Genomic DNA, 11,450 nt, shown 5'->3' with positions numbered 1-11,450 from the left:
ACAGGAGCAAGGAATGTGGACCTGGAGAGCTAGCTGTGAATTTGGGGGGTTGAGGAGCCACAGGTCCAGCGAAGTTAGAGGAGGCAGGGAGCTGGAGCCGGGAAATTAGCCAGCACGCTGGGGAGCGGACTGGTGCAGACACCGAGCCGGGTGCAGAGCAGAGCGGACCCAGCGCAGACAATCACCTGTGGGACTGCAGCTCGGGGTAGTCTCTCCTGTCCCGAGAGAGAACAGTCAGTTAAGCGGTCTGAGAGGTGGGGAGAGGAGGACACAGCGGCCTGTGAGTTGTGGTTTCCTCGTGGTGGGAGACCCACCGGTGGCCCATCCTGAGCCTCTGTCCACCACCCCTGTCACAGGTCAACTCCTGGAGTGGCTCCATTGAGATCGGGGTGACGGCACTGGACCCCAGTGTGCTGGACTTCCCAAGCAGCGCCACAGGGCTGAAGGGGGGTTCGTGGGTAGTGTCGGGCTGCTCGGTGCTGAGGGATGGACGTTCTGTGCTGGAGGAGTATGGTCAGGACCTGGACCAGCTTGGCGAAGGGGACCGCGTGGGCGTGGAGCGCACAGCGGCCGGGGAGCTGCGGCTCTGGGTGAACGGGCGGGATTGTGGTGTGGCTGCCACAGGCCTGCCGGCCCGGGTCTGGGCCGTGGTGGACCTTTATGGCAAGTGCACCCAAGTCACTGTGCTGCCCCCTGAGCCAGGCTTCAGCTCCCCTACTCCCACCCCCACGCCTCCCCTCGAGCCCTCCGCTCCCCCTGAAGATTCCGCCTTGGGGACCTCTAGGGATGAAGGTGAGAACACAGCGAGGGCCGCGGTGGAGGGGTGGGCACGGGATGGCTGAAGGGACAAGCCGGGCTGGGTGTGGGCCGGGCCACTCAGACCCCCGAGTCTGCTGAAGGGGAGAGCGGGGGCTCGAGGAGGGGGTCTCCTGGCTGTGGGCTCTGCAGCAGGGGCTGAACCCTCATTCCCCTCCCATCCTGCCTGGTTCCCAGCCTTCATGGTGTCCCCAGCGCAGGCCCGGCCGGAGACGTTTCCTAACAGCCTTGAGTCGCATAATGGTGAGGGCGTCTGGGAGGGGAAGGGGAGTGGGAAATGCGGTGGACGAGGGAGGGGCCTCAGGAGAGGGGTAGGGAGAGAACTGCAGGCCTGAGGGCGGAGGGCCTCATGTCAGCTTTTCTCTCGTCCTGCTGCTGTAGACTTTGCCAGTATGGAGCTGTCTGAGGTGGTGAGCAATGCCATCCTGTCTGCCTACAATGGGGGGCTCCTGAATGTGAACCTGAGCTCCCCGCCAGCAGGGGAAGGACCAGGGTCTAGCGGTGCTGCCACCTCCCCCATCCTCACTTCCAATGATGCCCTGCTCTTCCACGAGAAGTGTGGGACTCTCATCAAACTCAGCAACAACAACAAGACGGCTGAGCGTCGCCGGCCCTTGGATGAATTCAACAATGGGGTTGTCATGACCAACCGCCCGCTCCGGGACAATGAGATGTTTGAGGTGTGCAAGAGCCGAGGGGTCTGGCTGGCACCTCACCCTCTGGGAGCTCAAGATGGGGCTTGATCCCTGCTACTGGAAGGGTGGGGACTGGGGAAGGACCGGGGGCTGAGAGTCCATTCTCCACATTTACATGCCCACCTCTCCCTTCTAATGTTCCACCCCAGATCCGCATCGACAAGCTCGTAGATAAGTGGTCAGGCTCCATTGAGATTGGTGTCACCACCCACAACCCCAACAATTTGGAATACCCAGCCACCATGACCAACCTGCAGTCAGGTACCTGCCACTGGCGGGGGGCGGCTGGGGGCCTGGGGAACCTGAGGGGAAGGAAACTCGTCCCCTAACCAGGGCGTGTGCTTTCTCCTAGGCACCATCATGATGAGCGGCTGTGGGATCCTGACCAACGGCAAGGGCACCCGCCGGGAGTACTGTGAATTCAGTCTGGATGAGCTGCAGGTGAGGGGGGGGCGCCTGGCTGCGTCCCTGCCTGGGCACCGCAGTCTAGAGCAAGGCCATTATCTTTTGCCTAAAGATTCTGTCCAAGAAGGCAGGGTTGCCCAGCAGTTAGGCACTCAGTTTTTAGAGTCGGATGGGTTCAGTGCCTCTTCCGGGTTGGCCGTGTGTAATAGTGACCCGAGGCAAGAAGCTTACCCCCTTGGTAGTTTTTTCTTTTCTGCAGATGTCTAAAATGAGCCTGTTAGTGGTGTTTTACAGATTGTTGTGAGGGTTAAGCAAGTTCATGGTTGTAAGGTGACTTGCTGCAGCACTGAATGACTTGCACGAAGCATTCAGGGTGGTCTGAGACGCGGGAGAACATTTGGAGCTGTTCCCTGTGATGTGGCGGCGGGAAGGCTCCAGGACTGCTCTGTTCTCATGGCTCCCACTCTGTCTGGAGCCTGACTGTGGATGAATTCCAGACTGTTCCTTTTTGTTTGTTTTGAATAGGAGGGTGACCACATTGGTCTCACAAGGAAGTCCAACTCTGCCCTCCACTTCTTCATTAACGGCATTGACCAAGGTGAGGGGAAGTCACCGAGGGCTGGCGGGCCAGGGCTTCCGGTGGGGTGGTCTGTACCTCCTCCTCCTGCCTCTTTGATACTCCGTCTCTGTATTTGACTCTTCTTCCCTTACCCCCCATTCCTGTGCCTTGCACCCCCACAGGCGTGGCTACCCCCTTGACACCCCCGGTGGTGTATGGTGTGGTAGACTTGTATGGGATGGCAGTGAAGGTGACCATCGTCCACAATAACAACCACAGTGACCGTCTACGCAGGAACAATGCCATCCTGCGGGCGCTGTCCCCTGAGGGTGCTCTCCGCCGTGCTGCTCCTGCTGCCCAGGCAGAACCTGAGCGCCTGCTCTTCCACCCCAACTGTGGGCAGAAGGCAGCCATCACCCACGAGGGACGCACTGCTCTGAGGCCCCAGTATGGCCCAAGGGGTGGGGAGAAGCCTGCAGAAGGGGCTCTAATGGAATTGGGGGGAGGGGGGAGGAAGTGGGAGGTACAAGGAGTCTGGTCTGGGGTGTCCTGGGCAGAAAGGGGGGAGCCTTCTGAGTATGATGTTTGTCTGATTGACTTGGGCTAAAAAGATGTGGCACGTTCAGAGTTTGTGTTGGGGGGTCTGAGTCCCCACTTGCTGTGCCCTCAGTGCCACCGATGACTTCAATCATGGCGTGGTGCTGAGCAGCAGAGCCCTGCGGGACGGAGAGGTATTCCAGGTGCGCATCGACAAGATGGTGGACAAATGGGCTGGCTCCATTGAGATTGGTGTCACCACCCACAACCCTGCCTACCTCCAATTGCCCTCCACCATGACCAACTTGCGTTCTGGTGAGCTCCCGAGAGGGGCAGGGCCAGAAGAGGGTCCCAGGGAGGAAGCCGTCCTCACAGCCTGATGCTTGTTCTCCAGCCCTTTCCCCTGGTCACACTTGTGACGGCTGAGTCGGTGGCTGAGGAGGCCCCCGGACAGGGCCCGTGGCTGGCGTGAGAACAGCAGTTTTCATGTCTTTCTCTGGGGAAAAGCCGACTGTCAGAGAAAAGGCAGGCTGGGCTAAGGCTTCGGGGAATAACGGGGGGCTGCTCTATAAAGGAGCGGAGTCCTGGCTCCTCCCTCATGTCCTCTGCCACTCCTTGACCCCTAGGGACCTGGATGATGACGGGGAATGGGGTGATGCACAATGGGACAACCATCTTGGATGAATATGGGCACAACCTGGACCGCCTCAAGGTGGGAGAGTGGGTGTGCTGGCAGGTCTCAACAGTGGGGAGTAGGCAAGGGGGGGCTGCTGCAGGACCAGCCCAGGCAGGGACTCTGCCTGACTCCTCACTCCAGCCCCCCTTCTTCCAAGGCAGGGGACACGGTGGGCGTGGTTCGTAGGGAGGACGGCACTCTCCACTTCTTTGTCAATGGGATGACTCAGGGCCCGGCTGCCTGGAATGTGCCCCCGGGTGTCTATGCTGTTGTGGATCTCTACGGCCAGGCTGCCCAGGCCACCATTGTGGACGACGTGGGTGAGGGCCGGGCTGGGCAGGGGCAGGACGGTGGGGTGGCCTCCTGAGGCCTCAGAGACAGCTGTATGCCTAATAGGTGATGTCCCCTCTTGCAGAGGTGACCCCAGTCCCTGAGCCACTCCCTGAGGGGAACAACCAGGTGTCTCCAAGCTCCCCATCCTCAGGGGTGGGGGGCTCCGACCTCCGCTTCCACCAGCTGCATGGCAGTAACGCAGTCATCACTAATGGGGGCCGCACTGCGCTCCGTCACAACTGCCGCAGCGAGTTCAATGATGCCATTGTTATCTCCAACCGGTCAGTGTCTGGACTGGGACGTCCCCACTTTCCTACTGCCCAGCTTCAGCAACCCAGTAGGGCCTGTCTGATCGCCATTCTCCCGGGCAGGGCCCTGCGGGATGGAGAGCTGTTTGAAATTGTCATTCAGAAGATGGTGGACCGCTGGTCAGGCTCCATTGAGGCTGGTGAGGGGCAGCTGTGTGTGTGTGTCTGTGTGTGTGTGTGTGTGTGTGTGTGTGTGTGTGTGTGTGTGTGTGTGTGTGTGTGTGTGTGTGGTGGGAGGTGCTGCCTGCCTATGCCTGGGGCTTGGCTCTGACCCCCCTGCCTCCTCACAGGAGTGACTGCCATTCGGCCGGAGGACCTTGAATTCCCCAACACTATGACGGACATTGACTACGATACTTGGATGCTGAGGTTGGGCTGCTTGCTTCGGGACCAGCTGGGTGGGACTGGGTGGAGCGGCTGGGACAAGGGAAGCAGGGTCTCAGGCCTGCTTCTGTGATAGACTAGGGGATCTGGCCACCTCTTCTCTTTAATTCTGGGAACCCACCTCCCTCCTTCCACACGGCTCAGCCCTCCTTCCTCAGGGTATTTATTACTTTTTCATGAGAGAGATCCCAGGGATGTAGGAGACAGGATGGGGTCTCAGACCCCAGATTGAGATGCTAATCCAAGGCCCTGGAAGATTCTGACAGCAGAGACTGGGCAGGGACCTGTGTGGGGAGGAAGCTGGGAGGCTGAACTCCCCCTTTGGCCATCCCTCCAGTGGCACAGCCATCATGCAAGATGGTAACACGATGCGCAACAACTACGGGTGCGACCTCGATGCGCTGGGCACAGGTGCGCGCATCGGCATGATGCGGACGTCCAAGGGCGACCTGCACTACTTCATCAACGGCCAGGACCAGGGCGCTGCCTGCTCAGGCTTGCCTCCGGGTAAAGGTGACTACTCTGTGGCTCTCGACCTGCCCCCCTCAGCCTGGCCCTGAGGGTGTCAAGGTTCTGACGCCTCCTTTCCTACCCAGAGGTATATGCGGTAGTGGATCTCTATGGCCAGTGTGTCCAAGTGTCCATCACCAATGCTACCGGCCCCATGGACAACAGCCTGGCAACCAGCAACACCGCCACTGAGAAGTCATTCCCCCTGCACTCCCCAGGTTCAGCCAGCAGGGAGGGAGGGTGGGCTCTGCTGGCCTGTTGTGCGCCTGGGAGAGACAGCTTCTGGGTCAGGGAAGCTGTTGCAAGACAGACTGACTGCAGCAGCTGCAGGCAGAGGGGAGGGAGCAACCCATGGTGGGGAGCAGCCGGGAAGAGGACAGGGTTGTGCCTGGTACCCAGGGCCTGGATGCTTCCCTGCCACCAAGGGGCTAGGACACCATAAGCTGGGTCCACCAGGTTTGGGGATGAGTCTTAATGTGGTGAAAAGAGGTGTCACGTGTCTTAAAGGGGTGATGTCAGATGGGACCTTTATGTCAGCTTCCTGTTTCACCTGAAAGCTTTGCTCTGTGTGCTGTCTGAAGCTTGCTGCCCCAATTCTACTCTGTTCTTCGGCACCATCTTTCCGCAGTGGCTGGCGTGGCTCACCGATTCCACAGTATTTGCGGCAAGAATGTCACTCTGGAGGAAGATGGCACAAGGGCAGTGCGGGCAGCTGGCTATGCTCATGGCCTTGTCTTTAGCACCAAGGAGCTCAAGACTGAGGAAGTCTTTGAGGTGGGCTGTGGAGATATGACAAAGGAGGCTTCCGGGCCCTTCACAGCAGGACCAGACTGCTTCCTACCTGCCCCCTCCCCTGCCCCATCTGGTGCAAGTTCATATTTTCTCACACAGGTGAAAGTGGAAGAGCTGGATGAGAAGTGGGCAGGTTCCCTCCGGATAGGGCTAACAACACTGGCACCAGGGGAGATGGGGCCTGGAGCAGGTGGTGGCCCTGGGGTGCCTCCCTCCCTGCCAGAGCTCCGGACAAAGACCACCTGGATGGTGTCCAGCTGTGAAGTGAGGCGTGACGGGCTGCTCCAGAGGATGAACTATGGCCGGAACCTAGAGAGGCTGGGGGTGAAGCAGTTGGATCTGGGGATAAGGGTGGGGTTGGGAGTTGTGATGGCAGAGAGGTGGGCTGAGCATCTGTCCTTATCTCACCTCGGTCCTAGGTGGGGAGCCGTGTGGGCATTCGCCGGGGGGCAGATGACTCGATGCACATCCTGGTAGATGGAGAGGACATGGGGCCTGCAGCCACTGGCATTGCCAAGGTAGACCCATGACTTGCCTTGAATTCTGGGAGTGGGTTGAGGTCCTCACTCATCTCCAACTTCCTGGGTCTTGTGTGCCTCCAGAACGTGTGGGCTGTGTTGGATCTATACGGGCCAGTGCGGAGTGTGTCTATTGTCAGCTCCACAAGGCTGGAGGAGCCAGAAGGCACCCAGCCTCCTTCCCCCAGCTCGGACACCGGAAGTGAGGGCGATGAAGACGATGAGGACGAGGAACACGGCCTGGGAGTAAGAGGCTGCAGCAGGGCCCCTTGGGCACATGGATGAGCGGTTGGTGGGGCATTGGCCACCAGATTATTTTTGGGTTCTCCAGTCCTGTCCAGGATGGGTAGAAGCCTATGCACACAAGCTCTGAACTCTAGTGGGGGCTTGGGCCTCGCCTTGGCAGCCCTAGCAGCTCAGTCTCTCCTCCACACCAGGGCGAGGATCAAGTGGCCATTATGCCTACAGCCCTTGAATTCCTGGAGAACCATGGGAAGAATATCCTCTTGTCCAATGGGAACCGGACAGCTACGCGGGTGGCCAGCTACAACCAGGGCATCGTTGTCATCAGTCAGCCCCTGGTGCCCCAGCTGCTGGTCCAGGTGGGCCTTCCTTGTTTGTCCCCTTCTTGTCCCCAGCAACTCTTGCTCAGGGCGACCCAGGGCCAACCTTCCTGGAGCAAGGCCTTTCCAGATTGAGGACAGTGAAAGGCATGTCCCTTGAATGACCTTCCCAGGCTTCTGTTTATACCCTGTGGTGGGAGTTGCCGGTCAGTGCCCACCTGGTACCTAGTGAGGGAAGCAGCAGGGAGGAGCTGGGGTGTTCCAGGGAAGATGCCGGGTCCTGTATATGGGAGCAAGGAGGGCTTTCCAGAGGGCCCTGTCGTTGCAAACTAAAGATGTCACTGTTAGCCAGGGGAAGGGAGCCTTGAGGGACAAGAATCCTTACAGAGTCCACAGCAAGACCAAGGCGGAAAGAGGAGAGGAAATAACTGAATTTACAGTTTCCAGTCCCTCCAAGCGTTAGAAGGGGCAGCATCCCAGGCCACACCCTGGGAGGTGTCATCTTCCCTCCCTGGCTGGTGTGAGAAGCAGGGTGTGTGCTGGGTGGGTGGCCCCTTTCCCAGGAGGCCATGACTGGGGAATAGTTGCCTTCTCTCCCAGGTGCGGATAGACTTCCTGAACCGCCAGTGGACATCTTCCCTTGTCCTGGGAGTCATCACCTGCCCACCGGAGAGGCTTAACTTCCCTGCTTCTGCCTGTGCCCTTAAACGGGCAGCCTGGCTGTTGCGGGGCCATGGGGTCTTCCACAATGGCCTCAAGGTGGGTAGGGAGCAGGGAGAAGTGAGAGGCCAGGTCTCTGAATAGGGAGGGGCTGGCCAAAAAGAAGGAGAGGGGCCCCGAGCTTGGAGGTAGGATCACAGATATGAAGGGGCACTGTAGTGAGCGACTCACATGAGGGCGCAAGTATCGTCAGCTGGACCGTCTCGGGCTTGCTGCCTCCTATGCTGGGAACATTGAGAATGTTGCAGTGGGGGGAAGGGGAGGTGGAGTCGAGGTCATTGAAGCAGGGGGTAGAGCCCAGACAGTGGGCAAGTGTGGAGGCAAGGCCCGGGGACTGGCGACCTGCAGCAGAGGGAAGGGTGGGGGTGGCTGCTGCTGGTGGGAGTCTGCTCTCTGGGAAGACAGTAGATCTCTCCCTCCCAGATCTGTGAGAAGTTTGGGCCAAATCTGGACACGTGTCCTGAAGGCACCATCCTGGGACTGCGGCTCGACAGCTCTGGGGGACTGCATCTCCATGTCAATGGGAGGGACCAGGGGGTGGCTGTGCCAGATGTCCCCCAGCCCTGCCATGCGCTCGTGGACCTCTATGGGCAGTGTGAGCAGGTTAGTGGCAGTGGAGGCAGGGAGGAGGGAGGGCCTGGAGACGACTGTCCAAGTAAAGGGGAAGATCAAGGAAGAGATCAGGAGGCTCTAGAGCAGTGGTTCTCAACCTTCTGGCCCTTTAAATACAGTTCCTCATGTTGTGACCCAACCATAAAATTATTTTCGTTGCTACTTCATAACTGTAATGTTGCTACTGTTATGAATCGTAATGTAAATATCTGATATGCAGGATGGTCTTAGGCGACCCCTGTGAAAGGGTCGTTTGACCGCCAAAGGGGTCGCGACCCACAGGTTGAGAACCGCTGCTGTAGAGGTTGGTGACACTGGCTGACCACCCCTCTGTGCTCCAGGTGACCATTGTGAGCCCTGAACCAGGAGCTGCCAGTTTGAAGAGTACTGGAACCCAAGGGGACATGGAGAAAGCTGACATGGTGGATGGTGAGCCAGCCCAAAGGGACCAGGATCCTACCCCACCCCATACCTCTAGCCCATGTCCCATGACCTGTGCCACATGTGCTCCCTCAGGGATCAAGGAGAGTGTGTGCTGGGGTCCACCGTCTGCTGCCAGCCCTCTCAAGAGCTGCGAGTACCATGCCCTTTGTTCCCGATTCCAAGAACTGCTGCTGCTTCCTGGTGAGTCCCCAGTCCCCTAGAACCTGCCTCATTCCCTGGACCCGTGCAGGGCCATGCTGAGAGCCCTAGAGACCAGTCAGAGGAGGCTGTGCAGTTGAGACCCAGGACAGGAGCCATAGCACCAAGTCTGCCACTTACTCTCCCACAGAGGATTATTTCATGCCTCAACCAAAGCGTAGCCTGTGCTACTGTGAGTCTTGCCGGAAGATGCGCGGGGACGAAGCCCATAGGCGCCGTGGGGAACCTCCCCGGGAATACGCCCTGCCCTTCGGCTGGTGCAGGTTCAACCTCAGGTACATATGGGGCATGTATCTCTCTTACTGTTCTTTGCCTCCTTGAAAAAGGAAGGTCCCAAGAGGGTGCATGGAAGTGACAGAACTGCATGTCTAGGGGATGACCTTGGGGAGCCAGTAACCTTTGTCCCATCTGCCCTATCTGCCCACTTCCTAGAGTGAATCCTCACCTGGAGGCTGGGACACTAACCAAGAAGTGGCACATGGCATATCACGGCAGCAACGTGGCAGCCATCCGGAGGGTGCTGGACCGAGGGGAGTTGGGAGCAGGTACTGTGGCTCTGACAGAATCAGAGCAGGCTGGGCCTGTGGGCTGGAGCCTGTGGGCTACTCTGACCCAGTTCTCCTCACAGGTACTGCCTCCATCCTGAGCTGCCGGCCCCTGAAGGGAGAGCCCAGGGGAGGGTTTGAGGAGCCGGGTGAGAACTGTGCTCCTCCTCGGGAGGAGCAGCCCCCTCCAGTGCTGCTTTCTCCCTCCCTCCAATATGCTGGGGCCGAGACCCTGGCATCCAAAGTGCAGTAAGTACACAGGAGGTGGCCCCAGGGCCACTTGGGTCTCCATGATTTGCTCTCTCCTTTCCCACCTTGTTTTGCTAGTTCCTCAGTCTCCACCCAGCCCTTTCTCAGTGTGGCCCAGTGGTTGAGCATTCGCCTATGAACCAGGAGGTCACGGTTCAATTCCTGGTCAGGACATATGCCCGGGTTGTGAGCTGGATTCCCAGTAGGGGGCATGCAGAAGGCAGCTGATCAATGATTCTCATCATTGATGTTTATCTCCCCCCCCTCCCTTCCTCTCTCTGAAATAAAAACATTTTTTAGAAAGTGTAGTTGGAGCAGGCATATTAAAAAGGGTTGTCAGGGTAGATATCATTAAGGTGAGATTTGAGCAAAGGCTGGAGAAGAGGTGAGGGAGTTAGCTGAGCAGGCATTGGGACGAAGGCCATTTAGAATAGAGAGAACAGCTAGAGCCAGTCCCTGTAAAGTAGAAGTGATTCCTAGGACTAGCAAGGCCCGTGTAGTTGCAGTTAGGAGAGGTGACTGTGGCCAGAGGCCTCACCACCCTATTTCTGCTTTTTGCCTGACAGATTTCGGGACCCCAAATTTCAGCGGACACACCAGGCCCAGGTGGCGTTCCAGGTGTGTGTGCGCCCTGGCTCCTACACCCCCGGCCCTCCTTCCGCTATCCTCAGAGAACCTCCTGACCCTCACTTCAGCCCAGCCGAACTGGAGTGGGTAACCAAGGAGAAGGGGGCCACACTCCTCTATGCCCTGCTGGTACGGGTGGAATGAGGGAGTGAGACCTCACTACGACAAGCACAGTTGGGCCTTGGGCCCGCGGACTCTGAGTGACGACGGCCTCCACCTCATTCCAGTGACCCACAGCATGCACGGTGCTCATTCTGGCAGAGGCACAGGAGCATGGAGGCGGTCTCAGATTTAGGTGGGAAGTGGAGTCCATCTCCATGTCCGGGGCCTCAGAACACTCCCTCTGAAGTGGAGGAGCTGGTGGGGAACCCGGCTCCAGGCCCTGGGTAACCCCTCTTCATGCACTGATTTGGGGAACACGACTCCCTCTGACTCCCTCCCCTGTATCACTTAATTTATTTCCGTTTTTGTTCCTGGTTACTGTGAATCCCAGAGGAGTCTCCCTGTGCCCCACATGAAGCTGCTTTTTCCTGTGGCACCAGGCAGGAAAGGGGAAGGGCGGCGCAGTGGAGGGGCTGGGTCCTCTGTACAGTTGTCATGACTCTGATTTCGAAGGAGCCAATAAACACCGTCTCTGAGCACCTGCGTCGCCTCTTGCACTTCCTAAGGGGGTTCCTGGCCCGCCTCGTCGGGCCCAACCGCGGGGCCGGAATGGGAGTCCAGGGCTGGTCGGCGTGGGGCGGGCCCAGTGGAGGAGTTTGGACGCCACAGGCACCCGTCCTCGACACTTCCGCCTTTTCCTTCCGCCCAACCCTTAAAGCCCCTGATGTGAACCCGGAAGGATTAAGCCCAATTACCGGATGTGACGTATAGCCAAAGCGCGCAGTAGGGAGCGAAGCGCGGAGCAAGAGGGTAGGGAGGGGCCGGGGCCGGTGGGGCCGGAGGCGAGAGCCCCGAGG

At 58.8% G+C, this 11,450-nt stretch overlaps 2 protein-coding genes across 2 annotated transcripts in view; both read left to right on the top strand.

Moving 5' to 3' along the window:
- Window positions 1-11,130, top strand: part of NEURL4 (neuralized E3 ubiquitin protein ligase 4) — a 13,603-nt gene extending 2,473 nt beyond the window's left edge. Inside the window, exons 3-30 of the mRNA XM_014549804.1 lie at window positions 357-792; window positions 994-1,059; window positions 1,198-1,496; window positions 1,661-1,772; window positions 1,864-1,952; window positions 2,442-2,514; window positions 2,658-2,922; window positions 3,146-3,327; window positions 3,639-3,724; window positions 3,846-4,008; window positions 4,104-4,302; window positions 4,393-4,469; window positions 4,620-4,698; window positions 5,051-5,220; window positions 5,310-5,441; window positions 5,852-5,997; window positions 6,115-6,339; window positions 6,435-6,533; window positions 6,618-6,779; window positions 6,971-7,135; window positions 7,697-7,855; window positions 8,240-8,419; window positions 8,770-8,857; window positions 8,945-9,052; window positions 9,201-9,345; window positions 9,503-9,615; window positions 9,699-9,864; window positions 10,431-11,130. Of these exons, the coding sequence (XP_014405290.1) occupies window positions 357-792; window positions 994-1,059; window positions 1,198-1,496; window positions 1,661-1,772; window positions 1,864-1,952; window positions 2,442-2,514; window positions 2,658-2,922; window positions 3,146-3,327; window positions 3,639-3,724; window positions 3,846-4,008; window positions 4,104-4,302; window positions 4,393-4,469; window positions 4,620-4,698; window positions 5,051-5,220; window positions 5,310-5,441; window positions 5,852-5,997; window positions 6,115-6,339; window positions 6,435-6,533; window positions 6,618-6,779; window positions 6,971-7,135; window positions 7,697-7,855; window positions 8,240-8,419; window positions 8,770-8,857; window positions 8,945-9,052; window positions 9,201-9,345; window positions 9,503-9,615; window positions 9,699-9,864; window positions 10,431-10,635 (4,389 nt within the window). The 3' untranslated portion in view covers window positions 10,636-11,130. The remainder of the gene's footprint in view (window positions 1-356; window positions 793-993; window positions 1,060-1,197; window positions 1,497-1,660; window positions 1,773-1,863; window positions 1,953-2,441; window positions 2,515-2,657; window positions 2,923-3,145; window positions 3,328-3,638; window positions 3,725-3,845; window positions 4,009-4,103; window positions 4,303-4,392; window positions 4,470-4,619; window positions 4,699-5,050; window positions 5,221-5,309; window positions 5,442-5,851; window positions 5,998-6,114; window positions 6,340-6,434; window positions 6,534-6,617; window positions 6,780-6,970; window positions 7,136-7,696; window positions 7,856-8,239; window positions 8,420-8,769; window positions 8,858-8,944; window positions 9,053-9,200; window positions 9,346-9,502; window positions 9,616-9,698; window positions 9,865-10,430) is intronic.
- Window positions 3,941-11,450, top strand: part of GPS2 (G protein pathway suppressor 2) — a 10,032-nt gene continuing 2,522 nt past the window's right edge. The window contains exons 1-2 of the mRNA XM_005878730.2: window positions 3,941-3,945; window positions 7,335-7,339. The gene's annotated coding sequence lies outside the window, so the exon portion shown is untranslated. The remainder of the gene's footprint in view (window positions 3,946-7,334; window positions 7,340-11,450) is intronic.

This window comes from Myotis brandtii, unplaced genomic scaffold (assembly GCF_000412655.1).
Source record: "Myotis brandtii unplaced genomic scaffold, ASM41265v1 scaffold573, whole genome shotgun sequence".
NCBI lineage: Eukaryota > Metazoa > Chordata > Mammalia > Chiroptera > Vespertilionidae > Myotis > Myotis brandtii.
This window is presented reverse-complemented; position numbering and strand designations above follow the sequence as displayed.